The sequence below is a fragment of the Castor canadensis genome, chromosome 2, assembly GCF_047511655.1.
Source record: "Castor canadensis chromosome 2, mCasCan1.hap1v2, whole genome shotgun sequence".
NCBI classification, from domain to species: domain Eukaryota; kingdom Metazoa; phylum Chordata; class Mammalia; order Rodentia; family Castoridae; genus Castor; species Castor canadensis.
In genome coordinates, this window is record NC_133387.1 from 166,323,552 (window position 1) to 166,350,627 (window position 27,076).

A 27,076-nucleotide genomic window follows, 5' to 3' on the forward strand; every position below is an offset into this window, starting at 1 on the left:
AAAATACTTGTTTTTCTATATACAACTAGGGATTTATTTTGACTTTATACCTTTATTCATTGAAAAAAAATGTTGCTATGGGCAGGTTAGCAGTACACAAAACAGACACAGTCCCTACTTTTTTATATTTTACAATTTAATGCAGGTGATCACTGAAATTCAGAGCCTTACCTACCATTACAAAGTTAATAGGTAGTAGAGCCAGCATTCAACCAGGTGCTCCAAAGCCCAAGTTCTTATCAATTATAGTAGATCACTGTTCTTTATTTAAATTCTCTGAGCTTTGTTTTCCTTATCTGGAAAATAGGATTAATAAAGCTATCTTTCTCTTTAGGTGTATTACAAAGGATCAAGTAAATGTTAGGTCTTAATATTCATTCTTCAGAAAAGGGAAGAAGGATAAAAGTATTTCATGTTTCTAATATCTGTAGCTAGTAGCTCCAAATGAGTTCCACTTATGTCATCAGTATACTCTATCCCATACCAGTCACCTGCTGCCACCTATCACCATGTGTTTGTCTCTCTGAACTACACAGAATTGAACTTCTAAACAATGAAGACTTTGTGAGAGCTTTCAAGATGATTTTGTGCCAGTGGGTTCATTTGTTAAAGCAACACCCAGAACATTCCCAGTCTTAACATCAGAAAGTAAAGCACCTAAGCCCCATTCAGTACAGGCAAGCACAAGATAAGTATATCAGTCAGTAGTACTTCCAGGCTTACTGGTGCATCTAACAACATGAGTAGCAACTAAAATACATTCTAATGAGAAGAGTTTTAGAATCAAGCTAAGTTCTTCTCTTTCCTCCACCCATCCCTTAACGCTTCTCCTAGGTCCAGCTAGCTGAAAAGATAGCTGTCTGGTAAATGAAAACTAGTAAAAGTTATATGTAGCCCATGCCATGAATGAAATCAGAGGGCTTGCTGCTGAATTTCCCTTGATTTTCTTTTCACTTTTTGCTCTTGTTTTTGGTCTCTGTTTTTTGTTTTGTTTTTAATGGAGTAGCAATGCTATTTGGGAAGACAAGAAAATTCTGACTATATTTGATGATATTGTACAAGAATAGAAGTTTGTGGCTGCTTTTGGGAAGCTTATAATTGTGACCTATTATACTTGTTCATCATAGATATTTCTAGGTGATGATCTTTGTTCTTGTTCAGTTATCTCACATCCCTTCCTGATAAAAAATGTTCTTACTTATAGCTTATCAAACTTTATCCTTAGCCCATTTTGTTTTTTGTTCGCTGCAAGGAAAATAATACTATAGCCAGGTGGCACTCTCCTCACCCAAAGTTTCTGTAGACAAGAAATAAATGAAGAATCTCATCCTTCCATCTTTCCCCACAAATCATTATTTTCATCTTTTTTATGATATTCTTGAGCCACGTCTCAAGAATCTTGTGATTGCAGTGTTCCAGAAGCTCCCTTAAGATAGAAAGTAAGAAGTCATGGTATTTGAAGAAAAACAGTTGCCCCTCCAGATGCTGCATGGATCTAACTCTTATGGCCTGTAGCCTTGTTCCAGAAAGTCCACATGTGTATGGCAGACATGGAAAAGATAGGGCTCATTCACATATAGAAATGAAAATCTCATCAGCTTCACAATATTTGCTATCCAGCAAATGTTTATTGAGAGATTTCTTCATGAACATACTGAACACTTCAAGCATTCTATATTAAATCCCTTCAAAAACTCTATGGAAGAGGTATTGTAATTATCACCTCCAACATGAGGGATCTAAGGCTTACAAAGAACTTGGATTGTTATCAAGATCACAGAATTCATAAATATCACACAGAATTTGAACCCATGTTTCTCTAAAGTTTCAGCTATATTGATTCTCTAATTCGCAGGATCATATCTTTGCCCTGGAATTTGGAGGGATAAAAGCCAATCCAAAAATCTTTCACTTGGAGTAGTAGACCTTCCCTTAGGGGAGATTATTAGGTACTTTGTAAGTCCAAAATGTCTGTCCAAATCTACACACTTGCATTTATTAAAAAGGGCTTCACTGCCTCCTAAAGTCAGCCTATGTTACTGTCTCCAGGGAAGTCAGCAGTTTTACTTTTAAAAAGTGGTTTATAAAGTGTCAGTCTTTGGCTTTATTTGCTTTGGTAAGCAAAGAAGCTAGGAACTTGATCTCTTCCAGAACTGCAGCACCCTCCCCACTGCACGCCTTCACACACAAGGGGTGTGATATGAGAGCTCACTGTCCCCATGACTGCTGCCCAGGAGTCCATATGTTTGTTCTCTCTGAAACCACAGGTAGCTGAGTCATATCCTTTTGCAGGATACTTAGATTTTCTTCCTTTAAGTTGTGTGCTTTAAGGAGTAAGATGGATGGTGTTGGTGCCACAGGTGGCTGCTGCCGCTATTCTCCTTATCTTGAACTCTGCGGTTTGGATACCAGGGATGGTACAGCCACCAGATTTGGGTGTCTCTCCTCCTTAAAGCATCCTGATTTTCCACCCTCCACCATTATTATTTCCAAGCAGACAAGTTTAATTCTTCTGCTTCCAGCTTCCTTTACACTCCTTGCTCCCTTAAAAGACCTATATACATAACTGCCGTGGACTCCAGGGACCTCTGCCAAATTGTAAGTACACTCTCTCTGGCCTGCAAGGGGAAAAAAAAAAAGACAGAGTAAATTCAACCTCATGACCCCTCCTTGTAAGCCAAGGTTGGAGGATTTGTGATCTGAGCCAGGCTTATAAATCTCCCTTGATTGTTGATATTGTGGAGAGAGTGGGGGAGGGGAACTCAAGATAAGTTAGATGCCCAAAAAAGGCATTGTTAAGTCAAAGGGAAGTCTTGCACGCATGCGTGCCTGACCTCCTATGTCAGCTTCTGTGCTTGGAACATCCAATTATGTAACAAGGAGCATTCCTTATTTGGGATAGGAAGGCAGGTGGGGGTAGCAGTCTAAGCCAGGGAACAAATCTAGCTTGTGTAAACTGTTCATGTCTGAAAACAGAAGAAACTTGACAATATCCCTGCATGCATCAGAGTCAGATTTAGAGAATTGGAAAGTTACTTAGCTAGTCTGGGTTGGAGGGAAAGAGGAGAAATGTACTATGCTCCACTGATGGTAGAAGGTTTGGGGCAGGAAAATTCAGCCAAGGTAGGGATTGAGATTATTTTGGAGCCCTGATGTAGAGTAAAGGAATGAGAAGAGCTGGGCCAGCTCCCTGCCTGGATGCCCAGAGCCATGCCACGATAAAAATAGGAGCCAGGCCAGCAGTAGAGTACGAGAATGGCCACGTCCATGGCTTTGCCCTCTCCGTGGCCCTGAAGATGGCATCAGACCCTGTGACAGGAGGGCAGCAGACACATTCTTGGCATCTTCATCAAGATTTCTTAGTTAAAGAGTGAGTGAGTGGGTGGGGAGGGTGAGGAGAGAGAAAGTTTGTGTATGTGTGTGTGTATGTTTTAGGGACGTGAGAATGGAATCACTTGGCAGAAAGAGTAGGGAAAAGAGGAGAATGTTCTTTGATCTGTGGACAAAGGAGAGTAAAAAAATATATAAATTCAGAAAGTATAAACAGAGCAAGAAGAAAATAGGTTTAAGGAATGCTATAAGCAGTAGACCTAAGAGAAAATTAAGTGGCAAATTTGGGAACTTATGTCAGGCCTTGGAATCCTTTTCTTAGAAAAAAGATCTGTGAACAAACCATCTCCCAGGGAAGGTCAGGAGAAGATTGCAGCAAAGTCTGGGGCCATTGAAGTGAGCCATGCTACCAGGTTGGATGTCCACTGCCCCTAAGGACAATTAGGAATGTCTGAACTGTCTTTCTTCCACTGTTCTCTTAGGTCACTCCAGAGTCACAGGTGTTCTCTGGGTAGAAGTCCACTTCAGGGCCTCTTTCTTAGTGGGCATGTGTAAAAGGATAAGGGGTCTTTATGATATTGGTTGTTTCTTAAGGGAAACTTGAGGCCTGCCACTCAAAGGACACAAGTAATTACAACAAAAAAAAAGAGCTGATATTTATTACATATTAACTGTACCATGAAAGCATCTGCATACTTTATGTACTAATGTGAAATTTTATGAGATAAGTATATATTTCCAGATTTTTACAAGAAAGGAAAATTATATTCAGATTAAATAATTTGCCCACAATCCTAGAACTAGGAAATGCCACACACAAGATTCCACATAAGTCATCCTGGCTTTAATGCTCAAGCTCTTTCTACTGCTATACACGGCCTTCCCCTGTGCAAGCTTCCTCACAAAGCATTGGCCACTAGAATTGGCCTCCCTTTAAATTCCCTGTGCCTTACTCCTGTCCATTCGCTTGCTTTTCATCTGACTAGTCTCAGGGATATATGCATCTTATGGTAGCATATAAATTCATTCCCATCTACATAATCTGATTTTATTCTTAAAACCCCGATGGCCAGAGGTTGGTTTGTCTCCACTAAATGTCTTTGTTCTACATCCTATTGACAATTACAGAAAGAGTAAGATTTTGCTAGGAAACAGATATTACATTTTTTTCCCCTTTGCTCCTTAACTTCTTTTCTTCCTGTTAAGCTCTGGTGCTTTGCTGTATCTTAAGACTGATCTTTTCCTAGGTACTGTTTCTCCAGAAAAATGTATACTTTGACAGGAGCTCTAGGTATAAAGTTAACTCAAAGTAAGTTTTCAAGTTTTTTGTATCAGGTTATTTCCTGGCCTAAGGTAATCATTGACTTGGGCTATTTTTTACAGGTGTTGAAATTAATGTTTTGCAGTAATGGGTTTACTCAAATTTGTATTGTCTCTTTGGGAAGAGAGAATGCTGCATGTCCCATGCCTCTTCCATTAGACCATGCTAAAGGGAAGCTCTTGACCTCTATGGAATGGGCCAGGAGGAGCCCCAGCAGTTTCACCTACCATGCATATGGTCTGCCTGACATCTTTCTTGGGTGTCAGTTATTCCATACTTGAGTTAAAAGCATTGATAGCTGTCCTGTCATGTACTGACATTCCCCACTTGAGTATCTCTTTAAGGTTGTAACAGGTAGGTTCTAACAGACTGCTTTCTGCCTATGAATTGTGTGTTCACAGCTATGGGTGTGGTATATACTCTTATATTCTCATACACTCAAGTAGAGGTACAGCACTGGCCACTGTCAAAATTAAGGAAAAAAAACAGAATGTGGAGAGATTTACGCCCAGAGCCTTTTGTTCCCCAAGTCATGTTATTAATATCTCTTGCCCACCTGTAACAAACAAATAGGAACCTGAGAATTTCATGTTTTGATGACAGCTCTAGACTATATAAGACTCTTGAAGGCAAGGACTGTGTCCTATTTTCCATTATATCATAAACACCAAGCCTGATACACAGAAGACATTTACCAAATTTGTGTCAAATGAATGAACGTGTTAAGATCACGTGCTATTCCACTTGAATCAGTCCTTATGTCACTAACGAGAACTTCAGGGATTCCTCAGCAGTGCTGAGGAACAAGAAACACAGGGTAACCCCAGCTGTTAAACTGGGCTTTCCAAATGAGCACAGTGTGAGAGAGAGAGACAGAGACAGAGAGAGACAGAGACAGAGAGACAGAGAGAGAATACATTACAGGAAGACCAATAGGTTACTGGGACTTGGAGAGTGAGTACAGGAATTCTCTCTGTAGGCACCAGGTGGCGCTGCAGGTTAAACAATACCCATCATTCAACTTTCCTCTTTGAAGAAGACCTGTTTTGCAATTATAGGTCCCTTGCCCTGGTGTTGATAGTATCCAAGCCATTCTGTGTCTTGCTCCATGATTTGGAGGCCACTAATCCACCCACTCCATAGTGCCAGTGAATTTTAAACAAGCCAAGTTTCTTTCATCTTTCACTCTTCTTCCCTCTACTTTGATGGGTCTTCAATATGTTATTGTTTCTCTGAGCAGTGTGTCCTGCCAGAGTTGCCCCTTAGAGTGAATTCCATCCCTTAAAAATTCAGGACTAGGACTGATTCACTCAGAATAGAATGAACCAGAGAGTCTGTGATGGTTATGAGGCCACCTGAGTTGAAAGAATTTTGACAGTAGTCTCTATAATCTAGTTAGTCCCATACCAAGGGACTTCTGGGATGCCAAAGCTCTAGATATATATACTAATACATCTTAGTAAGGTAGGTAGTCAGTTCCATATTGCCCCAATGTTGTGAACTTAACCTGTTTTATAATTGTGAACATTTCATGTTACTTCAGCCATAGACAGAGTTCATTTGGCTCTTTTAAATTGATCTTAGAGAAGCAACCACATATTAACACTCAGTTCTCTTTTTGTTGTTGTTTGGTTGTTTTTTTGTTTTTTGGTTTTTTTGAGGTGCTGAGCATAAAACTCAGAGCCTCATGCATGCTCACAAATGCTTTACCACTGAGCTGCACCTCCAGCCCCATTTTGATCTTTACCCTGTCCTTAGAGGCTTCACCTAGTACCCTCTGGAGAAGAAGACCTATTTAATAATGGAATGGAGATGCAAGAATGATGAACTGGTAGGAAGTATACGGTAGTCCAGTTCTAATTAATGACAAAAATAAAGAATTTCCTGAGGGGCTGGCAGAATGGTCCAAGTGGTAAGAGTGCCTGCCTAGCAAGCATGAGGCCCTGAGTTCAAATCCCAGTACCACCAAAAGAATAAATAAATAACACCAATTTCCTGGGGGACTGAATTAATCCCTCCTGGGCACAAGGTTTGCTTTGTAAATGTAGCATTGAGATAAGTGCCCCAACAGCCTCCTCTTGTGGCTTGTTTTTTCTTTTTTCAATTTTATTTATGGCTTCTTTGTGTTTTCTGACCATAGCTGGTGATTCCCAAGTTCCTACTGTGTGGAGATTCTGGAGTTGCTGCTACTCTGTCCTTATGCCCTTAGTATCAGGATAGGTGACCCTATACTTGGAAAGATTTTGAAATTTGGCTTACAAATGGGAAACAAAACTTACACCTTTGTATAACTTTCACACCAGGTGATTGTGTCCACTATAGTCACTTTTCCTTCTCCACACCTGCCCCCACTCTTTTTTCTGCTTCTTTGTCTTGGACATTTTCTTATATTTATCCTTTGTTCTTAAGCTGGTATTTTTCCAGCCTCCTGTGGCCATTTTCACAGCACAATTTGGAGTGTTCCTCGGCTGATCATTTAATACAATCCCAGATAGTTCTCTTCTAAATCATGACTGAACATACTCTAAAGCCGGTAGCTCTAATATTCGGAGAAAATCAGCTCCTTCTGGGTAGAGAGCACATAATTACTTAGCACTTCTCCCTCTTCCCCCACTTGCCTTCCCATTCTCCTCTTCTGTGGGTGGGTCTATGGAGAGCAAAGCTGGGAGCTCTCCCTGTGAGCTAAAGTCACTCTGAACAATAGGGGCTCTGGTTGTCTGGACAACCATTAAATTACTGCTTTCTCCCCTCCTTTGTGTCTTGCTTTTCTTTCTCGTGCTCCAGCATTAAGGACTTAGCAGTCTTTCCCTGCCCTTTCCCCTTTAGCAGACTCAATTTTCTTCTAAATGAGTAGTCATTTTAATTATCTTCTCCAGCTACCTCCCTTCCCTAGGTGCTGAGAAACGGGCTCAGGATAACTACCTGGGGACTGAGAATGACCCAGGCTTGCAGTTCACATGGGGCAAAGGAGAGGAGACACAGTTTGGGTCATATAGTCTCTGCAATGGAAGTGTCATTGTTTAGCATATACAAGTCTAGTTTTAGGAAGGATTCTGAAATAGTTTTTCTATTGCCCTTAACCCCATAGGGTCTGTCTCCAGTCCTGTTACTCAATACCAAATGGACCAAATGGTTTACTATTCCTATATTAGCTGAGAAGAGAGGAAGTTTTATAATGGGACAATTAAGGAATGAAATGCAAAGCTCATTTAGAATTCTGGTATTATTTAGTGCTCCCTGGACTAGGTAAAATTTTTTTAGAGGGTTGAAAGAAGTCTTTTTGTCTGTTACATGCCCAGCCAAGCACTTTCAAAAATGCTTTCATTTTTCTCATTTGATAATTTTGTGAAGGAGACCAGGCAAGAATCATCCTATTTTAGCCAGGCATGGTGGCTCACATCTGTAATTTCAGCTACTCGGGAAATAGAAATTGGAAGGCTTGTGGTTCGAGGCCAACTAGGTCAAAAAATAAGTAAGATCCCATCTCAACAACAATCCTGACATGGTGGTGTTGCTTAGAATCCTAGCTATGTGGGCAGGATAGATAAGATCATGGTCCAGGCTGGCCCCAGGCAAAAAACATGAGACCTCATCTCAAAAATAACTTAAAAAAAGAAAGAAAGAAAAGACACTTGGGAGCATTGCTCCAGTGGTAAGTAGAGCATCAGCCTAGCAAACATGAGTTCAAATCCCAGTACCACCAACAAGAATTTTTTAAAGAAGAATTAGCCTATTTTGTAAAGAAGGAAGCAAAAATTCAGTTTGATCAACTCGTGAATGGTTGAGCCAGACTCACAGGCATTTGTGACAGTTTCATTTTATTTTTTAAAATCTGTGAGGTCTGATTGTCTCAGATTTGTACTACAGTGCATTGATCCTTCAGAGATACACTAGGTTTTGTAATAAACTTTCAAATTAGAATCCTAAGAATATCATGGTGCTCAGATCTGGAACAACCAGGTAGAGATCTCCCTTTGTAATCTCAAGAACACAAACTCTGCAAGTGTCTCCCTTTCATTCTGCATTTTCTAGAAAGGTAACCTGACCTAGATTTTGGTGTTTTTCTTCCATTCTGGTACCTTCCTTTCTTTTCTTGCTAGTTTCAAATACTGAATTGCAGCCAATTTGATGCTGTACCATCATCCATCAACGGCACTTCTAAGATACAAGTGTGACTTACAGTCCTTATATAACCCTTCTTTACTTTTGTTTGACTTTCAATCTGCTCTGTCCTCGGTCCTATTTGCCAAGAAAACCAACAAAAACATAGGCTGCTGGCAGCTGTCACTCTTCTCTAGGATTTATAGTGTGCAAGGCAGGCAGGAAGCAGGGTTGACCCACTCCTTCACCTTCTACCTCTCTTCCTTCCAGAGTAATAGATTAACTAGGTGTGAATCCTTTGCATGGATTACTCATGAATAATGCTTCATTCTGTATCACTGACATTAACTAGCATACTCCTTACATCTCCCCTACAGCTGCTGTATTGACCCATGTTTTAATTTTATTATTAACCTAAACAAAGCTCATTAGGAAAGTAAATCTAATATTTATAGCCAAATGTTTATATAAATGTATATGAATGTCAAATACAAAGATTTCTATATTGTCTATAGTTTTTAATCTATCATTATCTTCCTCCATAAGCCTGAATAATTAAAAGCTCATTATTTTATTTATTTAATTTTTTCTGTTCTGAATATTGGAATGTGTGTTTTCTGCGCACTGACAGCAGAAAGAATATCAATTCAGTGAAGAGGGAGAAGTTGAAAAAAAATTGAAGTTTTAAAGCTTGATATTGTGGAAAACAGCTGACTCAGAGGTAGATAAGAGGTATTAGAATTCAAAGAGGACCATAACAGAATGAAATAAAAAAATAATATTGCTATATGTGCTGTAATAACAAATGAACTTAAATTTTTAGTACCAGAGGTATCCCTGAAAGTTTTGGAACAGAATTCATATGAATGATGACTTATGTGGTTAGCATTATTATGGTAAATACTCAAGGAGATAGCAGAATCAGTTAAATCCAATCCCTGCCCTCAAACTTTGCAATGTTCTTATTTTGGCACTTACAAAAAACTCAACCAGTATATATTTAGTAAATGAATAAACAAATTAAACACATGATTCAGTGAGGCAGGGAAAGAATCAGCATTAGTGAAGCCAGGATAGGTAACTAAGATCAGATTTTAGGTGAACATATATTAAAAATAGAGTGGATGGGCTGGCAGAGTAGTTCAAGTGCTTGAGCACCTGCCTAGCAAGTGTGAGGCCCTGAGTTCAAACCCCAGTACCACATAGTCTGTAGACTATGTCTGAGAGAGAGGAAACACAGTCTGAGTAATGCAGTATTGTAGCAGTAGTGTTAATAAGAATGGTGTCCAGTAAACTTAACCTCAGAAGGAGCTGAAGTTATTGATAAATATTAGATGGGAAAGATTTTTTTAAAAAACAACCAAAAAATATATATAGGTAAATAGAGATATACACTATAGTATTAACTGGTTACATTGAAAAAGCATTTTATTCATTCAGCAAAAAATGAATAGGTCTACTGTTTGCTAGGCTATTTAATATCTATTTTCTTCTCAAGGAAAATGATCTAGAAGAACTAAATGTACATGATGAAAGTAGAATTGAAAACTAAAATAGGAATGAAAATAATAAGGGAACATTTAACCTATTTTCTTGCTTATGTATCTGGCCTAGATGAATTTATAGTCCATGAAACTGAAAGAATTTATATTTACTACTAAAGATCTAAGGTCATTAAGAACACAGCCATATGGAGATGGGTTTGAGATGGGTAAATATCTTACCTTTTAAAAATTGGGTAAAAGTTATAGACCCTGACATTTATATCTGGATATTTCTGAAGCAGGTTATGAAATAGATGTTTTGTAAACATTCAGGAAGGAAAATAGTGAGCCCTAGAAAGCAGTATGGGTTCAGGGGAGAAGGTCCTGAGTGATTTGGCATGGTTTCTTTCTGTGACAGGATTATGGGACCATTAAATAAAAGGAATCCACTGGTAGTTACATCATGTATGGATTTCAACAAGCTTTTACCATAATATGCATATGGACAAGATGGACTTCTGTGACCTGGATTAGATAGTTCTCTTAACTGATTTATGGCTAGTGGAGTGTTTTTAGCATAAGAAAATGAATAAACAATGTTGACCTGGGAAGAAATTTCTAGAGATGGAGCATTGCTCTTACTCATATCTTATTCAGTTTTATCACTAGTAATTTTTCAGATGGCTCCAATCTTAGAGGAATAATAAATATTTTGGATGACAAAAAAAGCAATATTCAAAAAGATTTTGAAAGTTACAGTGATAATTTTTGAAAGTTACAAAAATGGGGAAGAGTTTAAGATGAGAGACTAATGGCACCCACACAGCTGGAAAGCAACTCCGAGTTGGGTGATGGTAGGAAGGTGCTGAGATTTCAGTAGCTCACAAATAGAATCATATTGTAAAAAGTAAGGCAGAATTGTATTAGCAAGTGCAACACAGGGAGAGAAAGTCTGCTCCAGGCCAAGTGCCCAGTGTGGAACTGAGTATGCACAACTGCAGAAGGCAGGGACTGAGGCAAAAGAATGAAAGCCATGGCACACACACACACTGTGGCTTCAGTTGTAAACAGATATAATCATATTTAAAAACTGCAAAATGGAATTTTTTAGAAATAAATACTATAAACCAGAATTTAGATTTTTTTAATTGCACAAATAACAGAGGGCAAGACTAGGTTTAACCTAGGGGCACGTGCATGTTTCTTAAATACACTTTTGTGGATTTATGGTTTTAGTTGACTACAAAGGCATTATGAGCCAGTGCTTCTTTGTGTGTGCCAAAAAGCCAAAACAGCGTTAGGCTAACTTAACAGAAGTATAGCATGTAAATCAAGGAAGGCTCTAATCCCCTGTACACAACTGCTGACCAGGTCACAGCTTAGGTTAGGTTTGTTTGGTTCTGGGCACTCTATTTTAAGAGAAGTAACAAAGCAGCACATACCCAGAGGGTGGAACCAGGATGGGGAATTGTCCATTTCTCTCCTTCATTCATCAGACATTTATTGAATGTCTGATGGGTACCCAACTTTGAGGCTGGTAGAATCAAGAATGTATAGCTTAGAAGAGAGACGAGGGGAAAATGATAGCTGAATTAAAAAATGCAAGTAGTGTCTTTTGGGAGAGATTTGACCTAGTATCTGTTAACTTCAGAGGGTAAAACTAGAACCAAAGACTAAGAAATTGAACAGAGGCAAATTGCCAATATTGAAGGAGCATTTCTCAGAAACTAAAATTATCCTTTTCAGTAATTAAGCAACTTCCCTGAGATCATATTGCTAATGGGTGGCAGAATTAAGATAAAAGCCAGAAGTTCTTGGTGTCATAGCCCCAGAGCCTTTCTCTGTACTACAGAGTTTGGGCAGGCGTCTGCATCAGGAGGAAGTTGGATAAGATAACTTCTAAATTTCCTTCCAACTCAAAACTCTCAAGTTGTATGTTCTATAAGCCATTTGCTGTGAACACTTATTATTTCTCGGTGTTTTAATGTGTGGAATTGGTAAGATTGAAAAAGATAACCTCTAAGGTTTAACAGATAATTTCTTAAAGTTCTGTCTTTGATTAAGAATCCTGGAATTCTTAATGCATATTAATCTTACATCAGTATCTTACACATTACTAATCAAAAACAAGAACTGTTTGTACCTCAGTATAAAAGTAGGAATCTCAAAGACTCTTAATTGTGGTGCTAAGCAGAGTTAAGTCTTCTCTTGGTGGTTATATTTCAGAGATATAGATCCATGATTTAAAACATGAAAACAAAAATCAAAGAAGAAATCATGCATGCACTGTGAACCACTTAAGATTTCACAACTCATTGGAAGAAAGAAGCTAAAGTTTCTTGCCCTTGGAGTTCATTTCCTCCTCATTCTTCTCCTACACAGAGCAGGAAAGGATGGTGACCTAGATACACAGTCAGAGGGCAGCAGTGTTGAACTTTCTCAGACACAGCTGGTTAACTTGGGTCTGGTTGGTTATGAGACCAAGAAGCTTAGAGCTGAGAGCTGACAGGGGGGCTCTATAAATACAAGAAAGAGACATGGCAGGAAGACAAAGGCCTGGGAAAGGAATCAGGGGGAGGAGAAGTGTTACTTTTATCATGTGTAAAATTGGCAAAAGCAACTTGTTTGATGGGAAATTTCCTGAATCCACACTACCCACCTCCCAAGACCTGCTTTCTCTCCTTCCCTCTAGAGAAGTGCTACTGAATGAATAAGCCAAAATTCAGAATAGTGTGTGGAGCCAGCGACCAGGCTCTATCTCGTTCATGGGCTATGCCACCATAGTTATTTTATAGGGCACAGGGAAGTAGAGTACAGGCAGGTGGACCCTGTCTCCAGGAAGCTAAAATGTGGCTTGGACTTTTTCTCCTTCTCTCAGAATTCCTAACCTTTTATATTTTATCAGTGATTTTGGACTGTTTCGAAAGCTTCTGTCTACAGTAAGAAATAGTTTATGTTGCAGCTTATTGTGAACACTTGCAAATGTACAGACATGCACACAGGTATACACAAACATACCTTACTATACATAGATACAAGCATGCATACATATGAAGAAAGTCTAAAGCATATAATGTATTTTCGTATTTCCTATTCTAACCAGAAAATTCTAATAGAATTTTCTATTCTAGATAGATTTCTTGAAATGTTGCTACAAACAATGAAACATAACTGCTAGTGATGTCCAGCCTACAGTCTGAAGAACATTGTGATACAAACACTACACTAAAAACTCTGCAAAAGTAGCCTGATACATAAGATCCCAAAGACCCCAAGTCTAAGACAGTGATTCTCAGCTGGAGTCATTTCATCAGGGACATGTGGCAATGTCTAGCAATATTTTTGATTGTCACAACTAGCATCTAATTGAGGGTAGAGGGTCAGGGATGCACTGAATGTTCATAATGTACAGAACAGCCCCCATAACAAAGAATTAGCCGTCCAAAGTATCCTTAGTGCCAAGGCTGAACACCCTGCTCTCAGGGTAACAGAGTCAACACTTGTTAGGTACTTCATGCCCACCCAAGTGATAAATCCTATCTATAAACACAAGAACAGGCTATTAAAGTCAGCTTCAACCTGATAATCTTTGTCTCTCTCTTTTTCCTTAGACTTTATTTGATACATTAAGCTGCAGTTGAAACATAATTGTGCTTAGTTTGTCTGTGAGATATAGACTAGTGGATAAACAGGTCATAAGGAATGAACTTGTTACTTTCTATTATTTAGACCACATCAGGCATTTTTTTTAGAATATTGTTACTTTTCTTATGACTGTTTTCTATTTTATGACTTTACTGTCCTCTCTGTCGCTTCCCCATTAAGCCACATTGATTCAGGACCCTTACTCCCTTATCCATGGCAGGTCTCTTAGAAAGAGAAGTAAGAAAATTTGGCTGTGTGGATTAAACATGGCCTCTGAAATCTTCTCCCCTTGTGAGATTTGATTCTGCTATTTTTTTACGGGAACTGACCTTGTGCTAACCTTGAAGCACCATCTTAAGCCCTGGTATTAAACCATCTCCTTTTTAGCCGCGACTTCATTCCTTTATCTATAGCTGTTTCAGCTATAGATACATACATGGAGTAGCACACACTCCCTTGTAATGGCAAGCCCTAATCTCTACATCCTCCCTTCTTCCATGCCTGGAATAAGAACAGCTCTTAAATATCTCAGTGTCAGATTGTTGGTTTTTTTGTCATGTTATTAGTGATTTCTGGCCCCTTAGGAAGGCTTCCATGTGCCCTGAATCTCTTAGAGATGGCTTGATAGAACAAACCTAGTTTGAGTTTTTCCTTTCCTTTCCTTTAGTATAAAGGTAGAATGATAGGAAGTGATCTCTCTAAATCAAATGTGAGAACCAGAATAGTGATGGAAAATAAAACCAATGGTACGTGGGGCTATTCTTTACCATATTTATTTTAGCATGTTTACCTCATGCATCTTGTATTACATAAACACTAACATTTATATTTAGTAAGTGGTTTGTTATAAGTAATTTATAGTATGTTAGGGATGTGTATACATGTGTACATGTGTATTCACCTTAAAACTTTAGGTTTCTGTTAGCCTAAGAGTAAGTAAGCAGAGCTTTGTGGAACATGCTTATAATCCCAGCACTAGAATGCAGGAGCAGAAGAATCCAAGTTTAAGGCCAGCCTGGGGTACAGAACAAAGCCCTAAAGTCCCTGTCTCAAAAAAAAAAAGAAAAAAAGAGTAAATGGTGCCAACTGATTCCAGAAACAGATGTTAGAAATGCTCTTGTGACTTAAGGGAGTTTTAGGGTATAGTAACCCCCCAGATCTGTTTTTAATCTTCTCACTCCTGTGTTAAGAACAGAAAGATGACATGTGAAACATAGAGTGGAAGGGAGATGATCATAAGGGGTAAGGGTGTCTGTCATTCCCTATTAACACCCCTACACCTTATCTTTTTTTTCCCACCTCTAGCTCAGTTTCTGAGTGAGCCCAGAAGGACTAAGGGAGTTTGTAATATAGTTAGAAAAAGAAATGATGGTACATATGAAGCTCTACTTTAGAGAAGAATGACAAAATAAAAGGAAGGGAAGACAGGGATAGAGAGCAGAGATCACTGGATGAAGAAATCCCCACCCTCCTCACTGTTACCAAGAGCCTGCTGGCATTTGTTTCTATCTAGATGTCAGGCAAGCCAAACAATTCCAGGTTCTTGAATCTGATCACTTACAACTTTAAAAAGGTATTGTATGGAATGATAAAGTGTATCTATAAAGCTAGATTACAAGCTCACAGATTTTAGCAGTTATAGTGTATGAGGAGCAGAGCAGTTTGAGAGAGGGTAGTTGTGGTTGGAATTTTCTTGGTTTGGCTTTGTGTTCATTATTCATGAACTGGAATGTTGATGGCTCATAACAAGATACCATCCCTCAGAAACTGTGTGCATAAGAAAGATTTGTTGCACGTATTATTCTCCACAGGCTTCCTAAGGCTAGGAAGTAACATCAGGCTGAGCCCAAAGGTCTAGGGGAAAGAGTTTGTTTTTTAAGAGGAGGAAGGGCTGGAAGAACCTGGGTAACAGGAGAATTCTGCAAAGAGTGAGTGTTTAAGTCACATGTGGTACAACTATGTGGCCTGTGGGGTATGGAAAAAGATAAGGAAAGCTGACACTTTGTAGCACCTTATGCAGAGAAGCCACTCTCTAACCTCTGTCCCTCTTTGTAGACCTGAAGTTTGTTCTGTTTCTGCCAATTTGCACAAATCCTGTTTCCAGCAGTCTAGGACTATCTTCCAGTCTAGGACTTCCGTTGACTGGCTCTGTGCCTCAGATTACAGTGCTTGACGATGACTTGTTTCATTAATAGTTAATGTTATTTACAGGTTCTAGTCCTCGTGGACAGTTCTGCTGATTTGTTCCCACAAATATGACTCACTGACTCATCCTCCTCATCAGGTGCTTAATTTTACCTTTTCAGACTTTGGTTCTTCTTCCCAACCACTTAGAGTGGTTCTCACTTAGAGTTTGGGAAATTGTACTCTTTTCGATTTGTATAAATTTGTATTGTGCCGCACACTGAAATTCATTTCACACCCAACGTCTGTGCGGGAGATGCTAAATTACCATGGAAGAAAACAAAGAGGATATCCTTGTCATAATGCAGGTGAGGTCCTGTACCCATTGGAGGAACTAACTAATGTTAATTCAAGACTCTGACTCCTGCCATGTTAGACATGCCCAGAAGACGGCTGAGGTACCCCAATTTGCTCTTGTATAATATGCTTAGTCTCAAAAGGATTGCACGGATGCTGAGATATCTTTGAAGAGTTTGAATCACAGGCATTATTGGCCTCAGAGGACAGAAAGAAGGGCGAACTGGCTTATTATATGCATATGTGAATGAGAAACTGAGCTAGAAGTAATTCTAGATGTATGTGTTTTGTTCTAGGATTCTCTGGGCTTGAAGATTTTGGTTAGCAAGGCTTTGCCCCTCTTCCTTTTTTCTCTTAATTTAGAACCTAAATGTACATGGCTTTAGATGAAGAATGGAGCCCTTGGATCACTTGTTTCCCTCCAGAGAACCTGATCAGGTCATTGCAACTGCCTCCCTCTGGTGACCCTCTTCTAAAAACAGGAACTGAAATTCTTGCTACTGGATCCCTCTCATCAGGTGGCTTAGGCTTGCTGAATGAAAAGCCCTGTGAAAAGGAGATGCAGCCCTAATAATAACAGACACAATCGCCATGGCTATTTTAGGCAAGAGTAGCTTTGTGCCGCTCTTGATCTCCATCGATGTCTGGCATTCTTGCCCTGCTGTTACCTTTCAGACTTCCTATTCTCGGAATCATTTGTGAGCCCTGGGCTTGGGGGATTGCAGCCCCCAGGACTGGAATGCCCAGCTTGAGTGGAATGCAGACTGTCTGGCAGAGTGGAGGTTAAATAAAGTTTGCCTTGGCAGCCCCCTCTGCTCTTGGATGGACGACAAATAATTCGGGTAGAAGAGCAATGGCATGAGCTCCTGTGTGGTGTGGTCATAGACATCTGGGCATGAGTAGAAGTAGTTGATGGTCCATCCATGACCAGGATAGCCATGCCAGTCTCCAAGGAGATATATACTAAGGAGGCCTCAACAGTCTCAAACCTCAGCTAGTAACCATGTCACTGAAAAGATGCCAGGGACAAATGAAGAATAATGTTGAAACACCTTCCTGGTTTTCACCTGGGCTCAAAGTTGCAGACACATGTTTGAAAGTAAGACAGATGGAAAAATACTCATTATAATGAAGACAGTTGTCAGTCAACAAACATGTCTTGAGCAGAAAGGCACTTTGAGAAATTTTTAAGAAGTACAGGACACAGAACTCTTGTGGTGTTTATAATCTAGTTGAAGAAATAATGCTATAAATGTATGATAAAATACTTCATACTCCAAAGTAAAATAATAGCTTCAAACCTGTGCTATAGCATGAAGTGCTTAAAGAGGTGTAAAGAGAAGGAGAGAACTTCTGGCTGGGCTGATTCAGAAAGCTTTTGTGGAGAAAGTAGGGTTTAAACAGGGCCTTCCAGAAAAGCTGACTTCAACGTCTGAGAGAAGAAAGCTTTGTGGGAGTAGACTGATTGTAATAAGCAAAGGGCAGGTGTAGGCAAGCCTAAAGAGAGGTTGTAGGACTTGAAGGCCAACTGGATATGCTGGGGAGGCAAGGGAGAGGACTAAGGGATTGTTGTGTAAAAATTCCAAACTCAAATCTGAAGGCTGCATGTTCAGGTTATCAAGAAGGTAGTAATGCTTCCCACTGGAGGAGAGCTGAAAAGCGAGTTGCATTCTTGTCTTGGTACTGAGGCTCTTTTTGCATTCTGTTCTGAAAAACCCTAGTACAATATGACACTCATAGTGGACACTCAGTAAACAGCACTGTTTGTGCTGTTGCTTATCTTTGAATTGTGTGATTCCAGTTGTATTGGCTTGGTTTCTATTGTGGGGGTTGGTGCTGCCTTTGCTTTGCCCTGTTCATATTTTTCACATGATTCATGTTCTCAGTCCATTAGGGATGTTATAAGAAAATGCCATAAACTGTGGCTTATAAGCAACAGACATCCATTCTCACAGTTGTGAAGGCTAGGAAATTCAAGGATCTGGTTAGGGTCCTCTTCTAGGCCCATAGATGTATAGCTTCTTCCTATTTCCTTACATGGTAGAAATGTCACACTGATCTTAATCACAGTGACTCTGCCCCCACAATCTCATCACCTCACAGAGTCCAAACGTCCTCATACTATCCCTTGAGGGTTAGGATTTCAACATACAGACCTGGAGGGTGACATATACATTCAGCCTGTTGTTTTGGTATATCATTTCCTTCAATATTTTTGAGCTATCTTCTCTCTTCTACCGAAGGTGGCTAGAAGTACAGGTGGCTAACCTAACATGCCCACAGCGCTGGGTGCAGTACCTCCGGCTTCTTCGAGAATCTATCTGGCCTGGTGGAGTTTTGCCTAAGCTTCCGCGGCCCACGAGAACTCAGGAACAGAAGGTGGCTACTCAGAAGCAGGCTTTGCAGAGCCTGATGAGCATCCTACCAGGTAATTGGGCAATGAGACAGATTATACTGATAGCGCTTCCCCTCTAATCCTACTTTGCTACCATTACCTTCACCCTTCCCCACCTGCAAAATGACCCTGAATGTGGTAAGACTCAAAATCTGCTGATCCATTTCTCAGGCTAACAGGAAAATGTTCAGGGCTGCAATTATTTTATCCCTCACTCAGGTGATGGCAAGGGAATGCAATGGATCACTTTGGCCATACCCTAAGCACTAGAGGAGAATCCTACAGATATTTTGTTTAAAGGTTCTTAGGCAGGTCTGAAGAAGCTGCGGGGTCAGGTCTCAGAGTCATTCCCCGCAGTGAAGACATCAGCTTCTCTGCCAACTCATGTTTTGGGACCAGGGAAGAGCATGACAAGTCCTACAGAACTCACACGTGATAAATGGGGTCCTTAGCAATCTAAAAAGGCTCTTTCCTGTGTGTTGTTTTTAGAGGACAGAAGAGACAGTTTTACTGTCCTTATTAGCCTTCTCCTAAACTGTGACCCTAGGCATGGTGCCTATACTTTTGTGTCAGGTCATAAAATTATTTTTTTTCTATTTTTTATTAGCATATATTAATATTACAATGGATTCCTTTGTGGTAATTGCATAGATGTAATTTATACTTTTTACTTGTACTTTGAACAAGTTTACCCCTTTTTATATTCTCTTGCTCAAGTGGTAGAGTGCCTTCCTTGCAAGCATAAGGCCCTGAATTTAAACTCCAGTACCACCAACACACACACACACACACACACACTCTAAGGGCTGTAACAGGAGGACCCTCCCTCCAGGATGAGCTTAAGTTTCAGGAGATATAAAAAGTCAACATCCCCAACTCAGACCATGGGGTCCCCTGACATAAACTAATACCAAGGAATGCTTTGGGCCTTCCTTATTTCTATCCAAGCCACTTCCTCAATCGCTTCTGCCAAATTATTTCTTGAGGCCAATTTTTATTTAACACCTAACTTAAAGAAACATATTTTTTTTGACTTTTCTCTGTTTTTTGAGGATTTACTTTGGCTTCTGACTTAGAGATATGCAAGAAATACCCATATGTGTAAGTAGCAGGATCCTGGGAGAAAATCTTCTGAAATTCTGAGGCTTCAGTGGTAACACAAAAATCCTATCTGTTTTTTTCCTCATCAGATTTTTTAGTAGAAATCCTGGGGGTAAACAAGTGTCTACTGAGCTGGAGTCTAGTCTTGGAGTCACTACAGCAGCCCCTCATCAACAGGTAGGCTGGAGCATGTGTACCCACCATCAATACAAGTAAAGCAATCTGCAGTCTCAAGTAGACAAGTGAAAAGCCCTCTTTCAGAAGAATGGGACTGCACACTTGCCTTGCATTCTCTGCACCCCTGACTGCACATGCTAAGTAAAATCTGTGTCACCATGCTTCTGAACAAGTTGGCTCCATGGTAGTAAGCTCCTTTTGGATGAGCCCTATTTGTATTTGATTGAACTCAATGCAAACCCCACATGAGTTGTTAAAAAATGCCCTGTTAACCTCCAGGCTCGCTCATTGTGTTAGTTATTATTACCAACCTCTCCCAGCCTCTGTTAACTTATAACATAACATCAGTTCCTGACCTTACAGTAAAGCTGTGATTAGTGTTGGGACTAGGAGTTGTCTTTGCTGAATATGAAATAGACAGATAGTAAGGTTAGAATTGTCTAGAAGGGCCAGAATGCTGGGTGAAGACTGCTAGAAGAACTTAAAAGAGGCAGACTACCATCCCTTTGGCTACAATGCATTTAGAAAGTACAAAGTGCTTTGTACTTCTCTCTGAAACCCTACCCCAAACCTAACTGTATCTCCTAACTCCCCCTCCCCTATGGTACTGGCTTTGCCTCCCTGCATGTAGGATAGCCTATAAATTAAGTGCTTAATTATGAAAAGTAGCAGTAGTCAGTAATCTAACATCACAGGATTTCCCCTCCCAGTTCTTCAGAGAACTGCTAATGTGCTAATGTGACTGTGTAGAGAGAAAGGGCAGTTTATAAAAATCTGTCTCGAGTACTGTTCTTCCTTTGTTGGTGTTGTAGTGTCTAGTAGTTCAACAACCATTTATTTCATGGCAGATGCTTTATCAAACTACTGCTGTTCAGGGAAATGGGTGAGTGGGGACAGAAGGTAAATGTCATAAACAGGATCTTGTGTTTCTTGGCTGAGCCAGACTCGACTCAAAGTTGTTCCACCCATTTGTTTCAGACATTTGATCTACTGCCTTGGGGACATCATCCTGGAATTCTTGGATCTCAGTGCCTCTGTTGAAGAGTCTGCCACAGCCCCCTCTGCCTCAGATGCCACAGGCAGCCCCAAGAGGACCAGTGTTTCTCCTTAGCTGGGGGGTCATTCACTCATTCTTTGAAGGCTGGGAAAGGAGAATTACTCAGCCACCGCAGAGACCAGTCATTTCACCTGTGTCACTGAAGCTAGGCCACAGCTCAGCATGCCACCTCATCCCCACCTCCCACTTCTGGTTCTACTTCCTTTATAGCAAGTGGCAGGAGGATATATGTACCAATGCATGCATATCCATTTCCATAGCTTTGTTGTAGTGTTTGGATTATTGCTAGTGGCTAGGTCCTATTTGCTTTGGGAAAGGACTCCAAGTAGAGGAATGTGCGCCTTTAGCCTTCCCTAAGATTGCAGCCTTGCCCTGTGCAAACTTGTGCCTATTCCACCAACATAAGCTCTTGGGTGAGACAGGAGAAAAACTAGAGCCAGATGCCCTTGAAGGAGAAAACAATCTCCTGAGCTTTTCCTTCCTGGAAACTGAGAATTCGTTCTGGTCTTCTCTTGAAAGCCAGACTCTTATTTCCTAACAATTCCTGAAGTGGGAAGGAAAATATTTCTCAAAGGACTTCTTACTCATCAGCTATTTTCCAACACAGCAGCCTTATAAAGGATATTAAGAAGGCTGCTTCCTTGAGTGGCTACACCTTGCCTGTCCTGAAGGCTTCACATCAAACTGCCAGGCTTCTGGTAATTCCACCCCACCTTTCACACTCTTTCCTGAAAGGGATTACACCACAGGTTTCATTCGTTAGCTTTCTTCCCAACCCCTGCCCATGAACCATTGAGTTTTTGAATTTGTGACCATCCCACTATCTTTGAAATCACATGATAAGTTACATATGAGGCCTCATTGTTTCAAAAGAGAAGGGAAAGTGCTTGCTCCATAGCTGAAAATGCCCAAAGAATAGCAGCGCAGGGGACGAAGTGCCTCTGTTCACAAGTCTTCGACAGGAAACTTTTAGTCCAAACACATAATGTTAGTGGACTTACAGGGAATTGCTTTCACTTGCTGTAGTCTTTAAGGAACAAGTTAGTCCTTAATGATCTAGCCATGAAGGCAGAGGTTCTATGTCAAATTATAGTGTCTGCTAGAAACATGGAACAATTCAGAGGATTTGCTGGTAGGAAAGGAGGCAGATAAGAAATCACAAGGAGAGTGCCGCTGCCCATTAGATATGTGAATAGCTGTCAAAAGATGTTTTCAGGGCACCATTGGAGACCATGTGTGACCCCCAGCCCTTAGCATCACACCTGTCTCTGGGTGCTCTGACCACAAGGTATTCCCACTTGGAGGAGGGCCTTGGAGTTAGACCAGTGACAATGGTTGGGGCATCAAAAACTTTGTCAAGGTTGTTGAAGATCCTGAAGCAGGTGACAAGCACACAATTAAAGTTGCTCATAGAAAAAAGTGAAATTATGTTACCTCCCCCCCCACCCCACGAAGGCTCTTAATCATAAACTGTGTTCTGATACAACTGCGAGGCTTGGGTGTGCTATTCTTGCTGAAAGGTAAGAAGGTAAATGAAATGTCTCATGACCCCTCTGGCCTTAAAAGTTGATTGCGACAGTGACTTAAAAATCTTCTACCTTAGATTTTCACAGGCTGAGGTATCTCATGAGTGTGGGTTCAAGCCAAACCATATGGCTTCTTCAGTGTGGGGTCTTCTGTTCTGAGTAAGTAGAGGTGGACAGCCCTGGTTTCTGCTGCCTTCTCCCCAAACTCACCTCTCACATGTACCTAGCCACCACTGCCGCTTTGAATCTTCCCAGTTCTGGTTCAGATGTGGCACAAATTCAGTAAGTTGATGATCTGACACACCATGAAATTTCTGTGGCAATAAATTCTAAGGAATCTTTTGACACTTCCAGCCCAAAGAACTTTCTTGTATTTCATGTTACATAAGAGGCTCCACCTCTACTCCACCTGCCCCAAAAAGATAAGCTATCCTCACGCCCTTCTACCCAGGAGGGAAATAATAGATATCACTAAGGAAATGATCAAGACCCATCTGGTTTTGCAAAAAACCTGCCAAGTTTGGTTGTCATGTTCGAGACAACATTTGGAAGTGAACCACAGGTGTCAGGAAGAGACTCCCAACTGGGAGTGTGATGAAATGCAATGAAGGACTGGGCCTACACTATCCCAGAATGTTTGTTTGTTTGTTTGTTTGTTCCTTTTGCCATATACTTGTGACTAAGTTTTATTCGTTTAAGTCAGAATTTTAGTATTTGAAATGACTTTTCTATTCTTAATAACCCCTCCATAAAAAAGAGGGAGAGATGCTGTGTTATTTTATCAAATTCTAAATGTGACTCTTGCTATTACTTATTTAAATTCACGAAAACTATACTTAATCATGACAGATAACCCACATGTTTATTTTCATGTTTGTGCATTAGGCTTCACAAAACCTAAAAGGAAGCAATATTCTTAAATCTGAGCATAGGAGCATCTACAAATTTTTGAATTAATCACGCTACCCAATTTACAATTTTGAAGTTGCCAATTTACAAGATAACTTTTTATTGTTGTAAAGAAACATGAGATCTACCCTCTGAACAAATTTAAGTAGCACAGTACATTTTCACTAACTATAAGCAGCACAATGTTGTACAGCAGATACCTGAAGTTTTTCAGCTTGCATAACTGAAACTTTTTACCCACTGAACAGCAACTTCTCATTTTCCCCCTCCACTCAGTAGATAGTTCGTGGGTGGAAGAATAACCATTCTGCTTCCTCCTATGAATTTAGATGCCACATGTAAGTGGAATCATGCAGTATTGTGTCCTCTTTCACTTAACATAATTTCCTTCAGGTTCATCCATATTGCAGCAAGTGACAGAATTTCCTTCTTTCTTAAGATGCATTAATATCCCATTAGATGGAATATTCTATGAATATGCCACATTTTCTTCATTCATCTTTGATGGACATTTAGCTTGCTTTCACTTGTTTACTGTGAATAATGCAGTGAAAATGGGAGTGAAATGTTTCTTTAAGATCCTGCTTTCAATTCTTTTAAATACCCAGAAGTAAGATTGCTACATCATATAGTTGTTCTATTTTTAATTTTTGAGGAGTCTCCACACTGTAACAGCTACATTCCCACCAATAGTGCCCAAGGGTTCTGATTTCTCAAACATACACATAGGCACATTCCCTTACATTTTAATAATTGCCATCCTAACGTGTGAGGTGATAACTGCATTGTGAGTTTTGATTTATGTAACCCAGAACATTCCATTCATTTCCAACTGCCACTGTTTCTTTGCTCACAGCACCCAACAATTGTCAGGTCCGGGATGGGGTGAAGTTATATGTAATCAGAGTCCTTGGCTATCTGAATTAGGATGTTTTCAACAGGAATTGTACTACTAGGAAAATTTATTTCCCTCATAAAAGCAGTACATGAGAAGGTGAGTCCCATGGTTGATTGATTCTGCAACTCAGGGTCCTCATAAGAGCCCTGATTCTTTCCATGTTTCTGCTCTGCCATTCCAAGCATGTTTGCTCTGTCCCCAAACTACCATCTCTGTGGAGGCTGCAGTTCCTGGTGTCACCTCCAGACTCAACATTGTGAAAGGACAGGGACATCTCTCATTTCTTTTAAAGAATGAGGGAGCCATTTCCCAAAAGCCCTTTCAAAAATCTTCTCATGACTCATTGGCCAGAAATGCCCATATCTATGCCAGTCCACACACAGTGAGGATAGCATTACTATGATTGTCTTGCAGTAGTACCAACCCTCAGAGATGGGGGGTGATGGGGTAAGTATTCCTGTGAGGGTTAGACACCTAAAAGGAAAATTAGGATGTTAGCAAGGAAGAAGCAGAGAATGTGTATTGATAGACCATGTCTGCTATAGGGGTCATTCTGCCAACACTGAACAAATCCCCTATGGAACTCTCAAAACACCTGGGGCCAGCTAAGAGTTAACATTTGCTTACAAATGTTACATACATATCTTAACACTTAACCGCCATGTCAACACTGTGAAGTGGTTTCCATTTACATACGCCCACTTAGTAGATGGGGAACATGAGGCACAGAGGTAGACTCAAGTTGCTTGCAAGGAAATGGCAGAGCCTAGATGCAAATCTTATCAGAATGCACGCATAATCACTGTACTAAGCTGCTTTTTTATCTTACAAAGCAAAATAAGGCCACATTCTCATTTCTAAGGAGTCTGAATTCTAATACAGGAGCCAGCAACTTCCTGTAAAGAGCCAGAGAGTAAACAGTTCAGGCTTTGCGGCTGTACAGTCTTCCATTGTAACTAGTTAACTCTTCCATAGAAGTGTAAAACCAGTTATCAACAATCCACAAATACGTGTGACTGTTCCAGTAAATTTTGAGTTATAAAAATGAGCAGCTGACCAGACCTGACCCCTGAGTTGCAGTCTGCAGATCCCTGGCTGTTGGAATAGTGGTTATCAAACTTTGCTGTACCTGTGATTCACCTGGGATCTGGTAAAAGTGCATGATTTGATTTGGTAGTTTTACTCAAAGCCTTGTACTCTTTTAGTAAAAAAAAAAAAAAAAGTTCTGTGCTGTGAGACAGTGATGGTGATCCCACCCCAGGGCTTGCCAAGGAGTAGTAGAGATGCATTCCTCAGAAACCATCTCCTCTCACTGCCCTGGCAAGCTCCAACCACAGCAACACCTTCCATCCTTTGCACCTGAGCAAGCCCTGTTTTCCTAGGGTGAAGGAAAGAAAAAAGGCTAACCAACTCTTCGGGAGAGGAGCGGAGGGAACGAGGAAAGGAGCAGTAATTGGGGAGGAGAGGAAACATGACGGTGTTTGCAGTTGAAGGCCCAACTGGGCAAGCTCTGCCACTTGGCCCCTCTGTTTCCATAGAAGGGCCAGAAATCACAGGATAGTTGTCACTTTATCTGCTGTAGTGGACATGAGCCACCAAGGGGTGAACCTCAGCCAGCAGCTCTGCATCACTCCTGTGTGATAAGGGGTGCTGCTATACACAAAACAGGAGTTCTGAGGAGACAGCCAGGGAGGGAGATTTTGCTCCAAACATTTCCAACATCTTTGGTTTACCTGGTATTTCTTACCACACTGACTGCATTAAATAAACAAAACTAAACCCAAAAGAAAGTTTAAGTTTCAAGCAAAGCAAAAAACAGGTGATACTTATCAAAACATTTCTCTGCTATGAATCGGTGGCAACAGTAAGTGAAGCAGACATGGCTCTGAAGTAACAGAGGAAACATGGACCCCAAGTACATGGCACATACATTGAGTCATCCTCAGACTTGCTGGGCCTTCCTGTTGCCTCCTTATCACTTCTCATCTGTCTCTGGGCTGTCAGACCACAGACTGTTTTCTTAGAGTAAAACAAGCATGTGACAGGACACAGACATCACATATTTCTCAACCTGGCCTGGACATTAGCCACACTCCATACCTGCAGGCACACCTGTAGAAGTCAACATGTTTTCTGGAATGTGGAAAATTGGGAGGGAAGAATGAAAGAAAAACAAAAAGAAAAGTATAATCACGGGAGCATCAGAAAACTTAGGTTAAACTCATAAGGGTGAAGATCAAGCTAGATAAACAAAAAAGTCTCTTATTGCAGATGAAGAGACTAACATATCTACAGAAGTCAAAACTTACCCATTCTGGGTTGAACTGGTTTTGGTGATCATACCAGGCAATCTCCACCCCCATTGCCTGTGCCTCTTGCTGGAAATCATCCTGCTCCAGCAGTTTTTTGTTTTTTTTTTTTAAAGGTAAGCTGTGAGAGGCTGGGCATGGCGACTCAAAGCTGTAATCCTAGCTACTTAGGGGGAGACATTGGGAGGCTCATGGTTTGAGGCAAGCCCCAGAGGAAAAAAATTTGTGAGACTCCAGTGGCTGGGTACAGTGGTGCATGCCTGTCATCCCAGCTACACATGGAAGCACAAATAGAAGGATCATGCTCCAAGCCAGCCAGGAATAAAGGAAGACACCATCTGA

The 27,076-nt window shown here is 40.5% G+C and overlaps 1 protein-coding gene across 3 annotated transcripts in view; it reads left to right on the forward strand.

The window, feature by feature from the left end:
• Snx19 (sorting nexin 19) overlaps window positions 1-22,971 on the forward strand; it is a 38,210-nt gene extending 15,239 nt beyond the window's left edge. For 2 of the 3 annotated variants that reach the window (XM_020184661.2, XM_074066327.1), the window contains 3 exons: window positions 18,606-18,790; window positions 19,948-20,035; window positions 21,014-22,971. In XM_020184661.2, the coding sequence (XP_020040250.1) occupies window positions 18,606-18,790; window positions 19,948-20,035; window positions 21,014-21,146 (406 nt within the window). In that variant the 3' untranslated portion in view covers window positions 21,147-22,971. The remainder of the gene's footprint in view (window positions 1-18,605; window positions 18,791-19,947; window positions 20,036-21,013) is intronic. The other variant, XM_020184662.2, reaches the window with a different exon arrangement.
• Window positions 22,972-27,076: the final 4,105 nt, after the last annotated feature.